This window comes from Dermochelys coriacea, chromosome 28 (assembly GCF_009764565.3).
Source record: "Dermochelys coriacea isolate rDerCor1 chromosome 28, rDerCor1.pri.v4, whole genome shotgun sequence".
In the NCBI taxonomy this organism is placed as follows: domain Eukaryota; kingdom Metazoa; phylum Chordata; order Testudines; family Dermochelyidae; genus Dermochelys; species Dermochelys coriacea.
This window is the reverse complement of record NC_050095.1, coordinates 1,193,647-1,202,630: the sequence shown is the minus strand read 5'-3', so window position 1 is coordinate 1,202,630 and position 8,984 is coordinate 1,193,647. Positions and strand designations below refer to the sequence as shown.

At 67.6% G+C, this 8,984-nt stretch overlaps 1 protein-coding gene across 1 annotated transcript; it reads left to right on the top strand.

Moving 5' to 3' along the window:
• The first annotated feature begins 1,461 nt into the window (after positions 1–1,461).
• LOC122457697 (WAS/WASL-interacting protein family member 3-like) lies at positions 1,462–4,430 on the top strand. The gene is made up of 3 exons (XM_043503611.1): positions 1,462–1,587; positions 1,878–1,935; positions 2,800–4,430. The coding sequence occupies exons 1-3, from the start codon at positions 1,462–1,464 to the stop codon at positions 3,501–3,503; spliced, it is 888 nt and encodes a 295-aa protein (XP_043359546.1). The 3' UTR covers positions 3,504–4,430.
• The last annotated feature ends 4,554 nt before the right edge of the window (positions 4,431–8,984 follow it).

Genomic DNA, 8,984 nt, shown 5'->3' with positions numbered 1-8,984 from the left:
CACCGGCAGGGCTGGGGGCTGCGGGTCGGGAGTGGGGGGTCACTGGCAGGGCTGGGGGGGCAGGGAGCTGTGGGTCAGGAGTGGGGGGCACCGGCAGGGCTAGGGGGGCAGGGGGCTGCGGGACAGGAGTGAGGGGCACCGGCAGGGCTGGGGGGACAGGGGGCTGCAGGTCAGGAGTGGGGGGCACCAGCAGGGCTGGGGGCTGCGGGTCGGGATTGGGGGGCACCAGCAGGGCTGGGGGGTGCGGGTCGGGAGTGGGGGGCACCAGCAGGGCTGGGGGGTGCGGGGCGGGAGTGCGGGGCATCAGCAGGGCTGGGGGGGCAGAGGTGGGCTAGCAGGGGCTGCGGGTGGGGAGTGGGGGGCACTGGCAGGGCTGGGGGGTGCGGGGCGGGAGTGCGGGGCACCGACAGAGCTCGGGGGGGCAGAGGTGGGCTAGCAGGGGCTGCGGGTGGGGAGTGGGGGGCACCAGCAGGGCAGCGGGGGCAGGGGGCTGCGGGTCAGGAGTGGGGGGCACTGGCAGGGCTGGGGGGGGCAGGAGGCTGCGGGTCAGGAGTGGGGGGCACTGGCAGGGCTGGGGGGTGCGGGGGTTGCTATAAATAGCCGCCTGCCCCCAGTCACATGGAGCCGCCTGCGCGAATCCCAGCTGAAGGGGGCGGGGGGGATTCGGGGGGGGGGGGGTTGGCGGAGGTAACCATGGCAACACTGCGCTGCACGAGCTCACCCTGCATTGAGCAGAAACAGAAGGGGGGGGCTGGGAGCCCGGGGCTGGATGCGGCCACCTCTGGGGCGGGGCGCGTCGCTCCCTCCTCGCCCTGCCTCACACCCGGTTTCCTTCTAGCTTCACTCCAGCGCGCCCCGGTTCCCAGGGCCCTGGGGCCCCGGCTCGGCAGCTTCCAGCCCTCGCTCCAGCCACTGCACCCCGCCCCCGGGGGGGTTCCCCTGCGCCCCTCGCTCCTCCCCCACCCGGGTTCTCTCCCCGGGTCTGGAGAGGAGTGTGGGGGGCGGGTGGGTTAGGGCAGGGGGGGCTGGGAGCCAGGACTCCTGGGTTCTCTCCCCGGGTCTGGAGAGGAGTGGGGGGCGGGTGGGTTAGAGCAGGGGGGGCTGGGGGCCAGGGGATCCTGTAGGATCCCCGAGCCCTCTGGTGGCAAATCCCTGGAGCGTCTCGTGCATTGTGGGACACCCCTGCCCCCCATCTCCTGCAGGGTGAGACGTCGGGCCCCTTCCCCGCCCCCCTGGGGCCGGCTGGACGCTCAGACACATCGAGACCAGCAGGGGGCAGCCAGTGCCCGCCCTGCCCGCGTGTCACAATGGCGGCTCTGCCTCCCCCTCCAGGATGCCCCGGGAACTGCATCACAATGTTCCAGCCCGGGGCCCCCCGCGGTCCCGGTCAGCTCTGCCTGCAGGGTGGGGGGCAGGGATGCAGGGCCCCTCTCGCAGGCTCCCGGCCCCACCCCCTCTCCGATGGGGGAGACCCCCTGCCCCGGGTGCCCCATCTCCGGCCCCTGCTGCCTGGACGTTCAGGACACGATCATCCTCCTGGTGGCGCTCACCCTGCTGGTGCAGGTCGTCCTGAAGATCGTGATGGTGGTGGGTGCCGCTAGGGGGCGCTGGGGGGCAGGGCGGGGGGCTCGGCAGGGGGCGCTCTCCCCCGGCAGGCGGGGCTGGCCCCAGGGCGGCGCTAGGGGGCGCGGTGGGGCAGGGAGCGCGGCGGGGGGCTCGGCAGGGGGCGCTCTCCCCCGGCAGGCGGGGCTGGCCCCAGGGCGGCGCTAGGGGGCGCGGTGGGGCAGGGAGCGGGGCGGGGGAGATGGTTGTCGCTGCTCCACCCCAGAAGCGGCTGCATTTGCCCCGCTCAGCCCTTCCCCTGCTCCGCTCCCCAGATCTGCCGCCAGCTCTGGAGGCTGCTCACGGGGCTTGGAGGCATTTTGGTGCCCAAGGGTAAGTTGGGGAGCAGGGGGGAGGGGCGGTTCTGTGATCGGGGGGGTGAGAGCTGGGAGGAGCAAGGGGGGGACTAGACTGGGGGCGGGCCCTGCTAACCTCCTGCGCCCCACAGGGAAGGGACTCGGGTGTGGGTCCAACTCATCCCTGGCTTGCTGCTTCCCCATTCAGCCCTTTCTTTCTTTCTCCTTAATCCATTCTTTCTTTCTATCTTTCTTTGTTTCTTTCTCACTCATTTCTTTCTTTCTTTTCTCATTTCTTTCTTTCTCATCAATCCTTTCTTTCGTTCTTTTCTCACTCATTTCTTTCTTTCTTTCTTATTTAATCCATTTCTTTCTTTCTTTCTTTCTTTGTTTTCTCACTCATTTCTTTCTTTCTTTCTTATTTAATCCATTTCTTTCTTTCTTTCTTTCTTTGTTTTCTCACTCATTTCTTTCTTTCTTTTTCTTTCTCATCAATCCTTTCTTTCTTTTCTCACTCATTTCGTTCTTTCTTTCGTATTAATCCATTCTTTCTTTCTATCTTTCTTTGTTTTCTCACTCATTTCTTTCTTTCTTTCTTTCTTTCTTTCTTTCTATCTTTCTTTCTTTCTTTGTTTTCTCACTCATTTCTTTTTCTTTCTTTCTTCCTTTCTTTCTTTCTTATTAATCCATTCTTTCTTTCTTTCTCACTCATTTTTCTTTCTTTCTCACTCATTTCTTTCTTTCTTTCTTTCTTTCTTTCTTTCTCACTCATTTCTTTCTTTCTTTCTTTCTTTCTTTCTTTCTTTCTCACTCATTTCTTTCTTTCTTTCTTTCTTTTTCTCACTCATTTCTTTCTTGCTCATTACTTCTTTCTTTCTTTCTTTCTTTCTCACCCTCACAGCACCCCCATCCCCGCTGCCCGACGCCACCATCCGGAAGCCCCGCTGCCCGACGCACGACCCGAGCCCCATCTCTCCCGGTGACCGGCGCTCCCCTCCCTGGGAGCTGCCCCTGCCTTGGCTCTGCCCCTGGAAACCTGTGCGGCTCACCATGGACGTCAACCTGCACCAGGACCCACCCCAGCACGACCGTGAGCCCCCCCGGGGCCGCCCCGACGCCCTGGGGCCCTACCATAACTGCACCTGCCCCCAGGCCGCGTCGGCCCCCTCTGCCCTGCCCCGCAATGCCAGCCGCCCCAAGCCACGCCCGGCCACCATCTCCCGCGGCACGGACGCCCGCCCGGTGCCCGGGCTCCGGTTCCACCCCACCAGCCGGGAGGAGCTGGCCTTGTCGGGGGCCAAATCCCAGCGCCAGCGGCCCACCAAGGTCTACATCTACCCGGTCCACCCGGAGACGCCTCCTGGCAGTCGCGACCCATCGCCCGGGCGCCGGGAGCTGCGCTGGCAGGATAGTGCGGGGAGGCCAGCAGGGGGCGCCAGGCAGAGCCGGGACCCAGCCACCGACACGACCGAGGAGGGGGCGGCGGAGAAGCCGGCGCTACCCGGTGGCCACGCCCGGTATTTCAAAGTGCAGGAGCCTTCCATGCAGGACTGGGTCTACCGGCCCATCAAGGAGCCCCAGTGGAACTGGAACCAAGTGGGCTAAAGTGGGGAGCCTGCTCTCCCCCCCGCCCCAGCTTGGAAAATAAAGAGTAAAGCCACATAGCATTGGTGGGTGCCTGGCCCAGCCCCCACTCTAACCACTCAAACCCACTCCCCTCCCAGAGCCGGGGAGAGAACCCAGGAGTCCTGGCTCCCAGCACCCCTGCTCTAACCCACCAGTCCGCACTCCCCTCCCAGAGCTGGGAGAGAACCCAGGAGTCCTGCCTGCAAATCTCATGCCACTGGGATGAATGGGCACTCACAAATCAAGCCACCATGGGAATGTACGAGGAGGGGGGATGGGGGCTGTGACATCAGCGAGCAGTGTCTTCAGGGTTGGGGGGAGATACCAAAGAACTACAGCTCCCAGCATGCTTTGCGGGATGGTTTTTCTCCTGAAGAAACTACAGCTCCCAGGTTGCCTATAGCTCAGAATTGCCTCTGGTTTCAGTGTTTCATTTTAATGCACATGGGGCCCCGCAAAATGTTTTCTTCCCAAAGGGACCCTACAGTGATACCGATGGGGGCCGATGGCCGGCTGGCGGCTGAGACGGGGACCTACACTTCCAAGAGTGCACTGGGCAAGGGATAGTGGCAGGACTACAATCCCCAGGAGGCAATGGGGGTATTGACAGGATTACAGTTCTCAGGGTGCAGTCAGGGTATTCGCAGGACTACAATTCCCAGGGTGCACTGGGGTTACTGGCAGGACCACAATTCCCAGGGTGCATGGGGGAGTGGCAGGACTACAATTCCCAGGGTGCACTGGGGTAATGGCAGGACTACAATTCCCAGGGTGCACTGGGGTAATGGCAGGACTACAATTCGCAGGGTGCATGGGGGAAGTGGCAGGACTACAATTCCCAGGGCGCATTGGGGGAGCAGCAGGACTACAATTCCCAGGGTGCATTGTGGGTATTGGCAGGACGACAATTCCCAGGGTACATGGGGGGGTATTGGCAGGACTCCAGTTCCCAGGGAACATTGTGGGGTATTGGCAGTACTACAGTTCCCAGGATGCATTGCGGGGTATTGGCAGGACTACAATCCCCAGGGGCCAGTGGGGCTCGCCCTGCTAGGGGCGGGGGTGGCTGCTCCCAGGTGAGCTCCCTCCGCCAGGTGTGTGATTCCCCGCCCCGCCCGGCGCGGGCTGCAGGGAGGGGGCCTCTGTTCCCCACACCTGGCTGGGGGCGGGGCTTTACCTGGCTGGGGGCGGGGCTTGGCGCACCTGGGAGCCAGCCCGGCTAAGGAAGGAAGCCGAAGACAGACGTGTCGCACCCACCTGGGGGGGGCAAAGCTGGGCCCCCGGGCTCCTCCCGCAGGGGCTGGACCCATGTGTGAGCCCCCGAAACCCCCCCCACCTCCCCGCCCTCAGGTGGGACCCAGGCGTCCGGCGCCAGCCACGCGTGTAGCTGGGAGGTAAAGACTCCAGCTCCACCAGTGCCCCCCACTCCCGACCCGCAGCCCCCCCCAGCCCCGCCCCGCCGGTGCCCACCCAGCCCAGCCCAGCCAGCGCCCCCCACTCCCGACCCGCAGCCCCCCCCAGCCCTGCCCCGCCGGCGTCCCCCACTCCCGACCCGCAGCCCCCCCAGCCCTGCCCCGCCGGCGTCCCCCACTTCCGACCCGCAGCCCCCCCAGCCCTGCCCCATCGGTGCCCCCCCACTCCTGACCCGCAGCCCCAGCCCTGCCCATCGGTGCCCCCCACTCTGACCCGCAGCCCCCCCCAGCCCCGCCCCGCGGCATCCTCCACTCCCGACCTGCAGCCCCCCAGACCTGCCCACACCGGGCCCCCCACTCCAGACCCGCAGCCCCCCCCAGCCTGCCGCTGCGTCCCTTATCCCGACCCACAGCCCCCCCAGCCCACCCACGCCGGCGTCCCCACTCCCGACCCGCAGCCCCCCCAGCCCTGCCCGCCGGGATCCTCCACGCCGACCCGCAGCACCCCCAGCCCTGCCCTCCGGCATCCCCCCACTCCGACCCAGCAGCCCCCCCAGCCCTGCCCTCCGGCATCCCCCACTCCTGACCCGCAGTCCCCCCCCAGCCCAGCCCCGCCGCGTCCCCCATCCCGACCAAGCCCCCCCCCAGCCCAGCCCGCCGGCAATCCCCACTCCCCGACCCGCAGTCCCCCCCAGCCCCGCCCCTGTCGCGTGTCCCCCACTCCCGACCGCAGCCCCCCCCCAGCCCCGCTCACGGCGTCCCCCCCACTCCCGACCCGCAAAACCCCCTGCCCCAACACCACTGGCGCCCCACCACTCCCGACCCGCAGCCCCCCAGCCCAGCCCAGTCCAGTGCCACACTCCACCCGCAGCCCTCCCCAGCCCCGCTGGTGCCCCTCGCTCCCGGCCTTAATCCCCCTGCTGTCCAGCCTGCCCCCTGCATCTGCCGGTGCCCTCATTCCCAGTGCAGGGGAGGGGGTCTGAGAAAGCTGGGAGGAGGGGAGTGTGGGGTGGGCCGTGCTTTTGGGGCCTGGACCACAGGGAGGGGCTGACTGGGACAGCAGGTCGGGGAAGGGGGCTGTGGCCAGGGGATAGCTACTGAGGAGGGGTTCGTGGCGGGGGATGACCTTGCTAATGACCATGGGGGGCGACTATGGGCGTAGAAGAGAGAGCAGATTACAGGGGTGGGGATGGGGTCAGGATATGGGGTTGGGTGGGGATGGGGTCAGGAGACAGGGGAAGGGCAGGTTATGGAGGAGCGCCTTTGCCCGGGTGCAGATGGAGGGTGGGGGCCTAGGTGGGGGGCAGGTTAGGGGGGGGAAGGGCAGTTTGGGGGGGGTCCAGTCTAGGGGTGCAATGGGAGAGAAAGGTGGGGGACCTCCTCTTACCCCTTCCCCTTGTCCCCTGCCCGTGCAGGGTCATGACTCCCCAGAGGGGAGCGCTGCCCCCCGCCGGCCCAGCCCTCACAGACCTGGATTCCACTCGGGGGCCCGGATCGCTGAACTCAACCAGCGTCCAGGAGCTTGAGCAAACGGACAGCACGGGCCCGGCGTCCGGGCCACCCAAGAGCTGGGGGTGCTCAAGGACTTTGTGTTCTCCTGCTGGTGAGTGCTGGGAGCCCGGACGCTGGGTTCTCTCCATGGCTCTGGGAGGGGCGTGGGGGCTGGTGGGTTAGAGCAGGCGGGGGGCTGGGAGCCAGGACTCCTGGGTTCTCTCCTCGGCTCTGGGAGAGGCGTGGGGGTTGGGGTAGAGCAGGGGGGCATGGGAGCCAGGACTCCTGGGTTCTCTCCTCAGCTCTGGGAGGGGCGTGGGGGCTGGTGGGTTAGAGCGGGCGGGGACTGGGAGCCAGGGACTCCCGGGTTTCTCCTGGCTCTGGGAGGGGAGTGGGGGTGGTGGTAGAGCAGGAGGGGCTCGGAGCCAGGACTCCTGGGTTCTCTCCCCGACTCTAGGGAGGAAAGTGGGGGCTGGTGGGTTAGAGCGGTGGGGCTGGGAGCTAGGATTCCTGGGTTCCTTTTTTCCTAGCCCCCATCCTTTCTCCGCCAGGTCTGGGCAGCAGCTGGACGGGAGGCTCCCGTTGGCAACGGACCTCCTCCTCTCGGGAGCCCGCAGGGCACGGGATGTGGACCCAGGCTGTCCTGGGTGCTCGACCGGGGACCGCCTACGACGCTGACTACACTCCTGGTGCCGTCCTCCAGGCCCGCGGCTGCCCCCACCCTGGACATGCGCCAGTGCCCGGGGGCCACACATGGCTGGCGCTAGCCCCCTCGGGCCCGAGGCTTGCCACCGCGGGGCCGACTGCTGCATCACACGGCAGCGGGCTACCTGGCCCCAGGCCTGGTCTCGGCCTGGTTTCCCATGCTGTGCGCCGTGGCCAAACCGGGCCCGGGCCGCCCCGCACCAAAGGGGGGCCAGCGGTGGATGCGGCGGTGGCGGCCACGGTGCATCGTCACCCTGCTCCGGAGCCATGGTGCGGTGCGGGCGTACGAGTGGTGCCCGTGGTGGCTTTCCAGGGGTGGCCGGCGGCGGCCCAGGAGTGGCTGGGCCGCAGCCATTTCTGGGACGGCAGCTGAGGGAGGAGGATGTGGCCGGGGGCTTACCTCCTGCCCAGCTCCGGCCTGGCTGGACGTGAGGCCTCGGGCCCGGTGGAGGCTTCGCCCACTGGACGTGAGGCTTCGGGCCGGTGGAGGCCTCGGGCCCGGCTTTGCGTGAGGCCTCGGGCCCGGCTTTGCGTGAGGCTTCGGGCCCGGTGGAGGCCTCGGGCCCGGCTTGGCGTGAGGCTTTGGGCCCGATGGAGGCCTCGGGCCCGGCTTTGCGTGAGGCCTCGGGCCCGGCTTTGCGTGAGGCCTCGGGCCCGGCTTTGCGTGAGGCTTCGGGCCCGGTGGAGGCCTCGGCCCGGCTTTGCGTGAGGCTTCGGCCCGATGGAGGCCTCGGCCCGGTTTGCGTGAGGCTTCGGGCCCGATGGAGGCCTCGGGCCCGGCTTTGCGTGAGGCTTCGGGCCCGGTGGAGGCCTCGGGCCCAGCTTGGCGTGAGGCTTCGGGCCCGGCTTTGCGTGAGGCCTCGGGCCCGGCTTTGCGTGAGGCCTCGGGCCCGGCTTTGCGTGAGGCCTCGAGCCCAGCTGGACGTGAGGCCTCGGGCCGGTGAGGCCCGGGCCCGGCTTGGAGTGAGGCCTCGGGCCGGTGGAGGCCTCGGGCCCGGCTTGGCGTGAGGCTCGGGCCGGTGGAGGCCTCGGGCCGGCTTGGCGGAGGCCTCGGGCCCGTGGAGGCCTCGGGCCCGGCTGGCGTGAGGCCTCGGGCCCGGGGAGGCCTCGGGCCCGGCTTGGCGTGAGGCCTTGGGGCCCGTGGAGGCCGCGGCCCGGCTTGCGTGTCCTTCTCCCGGAGCGAGCCTTCTCAAGAAGGCCGTGCCGCCCCCGCTGCTCCAGGCCTACCGGGCCGCCCGGGCCGCCCTCGGCGGGGCCTGGGGCAGGCGGGTGGGGCCCTACCACCTCTGGACCCTGGCGCTCTGGGCCTGCGAGCGCTTGCCCGCCCGCTACCTGGGCCGGGAGGAGAACGCCGCCATTGCCTGCTGGGCCTGCGGATGACATGGTCGCCGGCCTCGGGGCTGGGCCGGTCCCATACTTCCTGCCCGGCTGCGACCGGCTGGCGGGGGTCCTGGAGCCGGGCTTGGCCCGAGCGGTGGCTGCCGTTAGGGGGGACCCAGCGGGGCACCTGCGGCAAGCGGTGGAGAGGGTCAAGACGGCCACCAAGTTGGGCAGGGGGCTGGACGCGGGGGCCAGGCTGAGGATAGGGGTGGGGAGTCAATCATCTCCTCTGCTCTGGGAGGGGAGTGGGTCGAGTGGTTAGAGCAGGGAGGCTGGGAGCCAGGACTCCTGGGTTCTCTCCTTGCTCTGGGAGGGGACCGGGGAAGCAGGTCTGGGAGCCAGGACTCCTGGGTTCTCTGATTCCCACTCTCTCGGGGTTGGAGGTTGCCTGGCTCCTCCTGTCATGAAACTCCCAAGTTTTCCAGACAGCTCAGGCTACTAAGATTTATCGTGGGCTACTGATTTTTTTTAT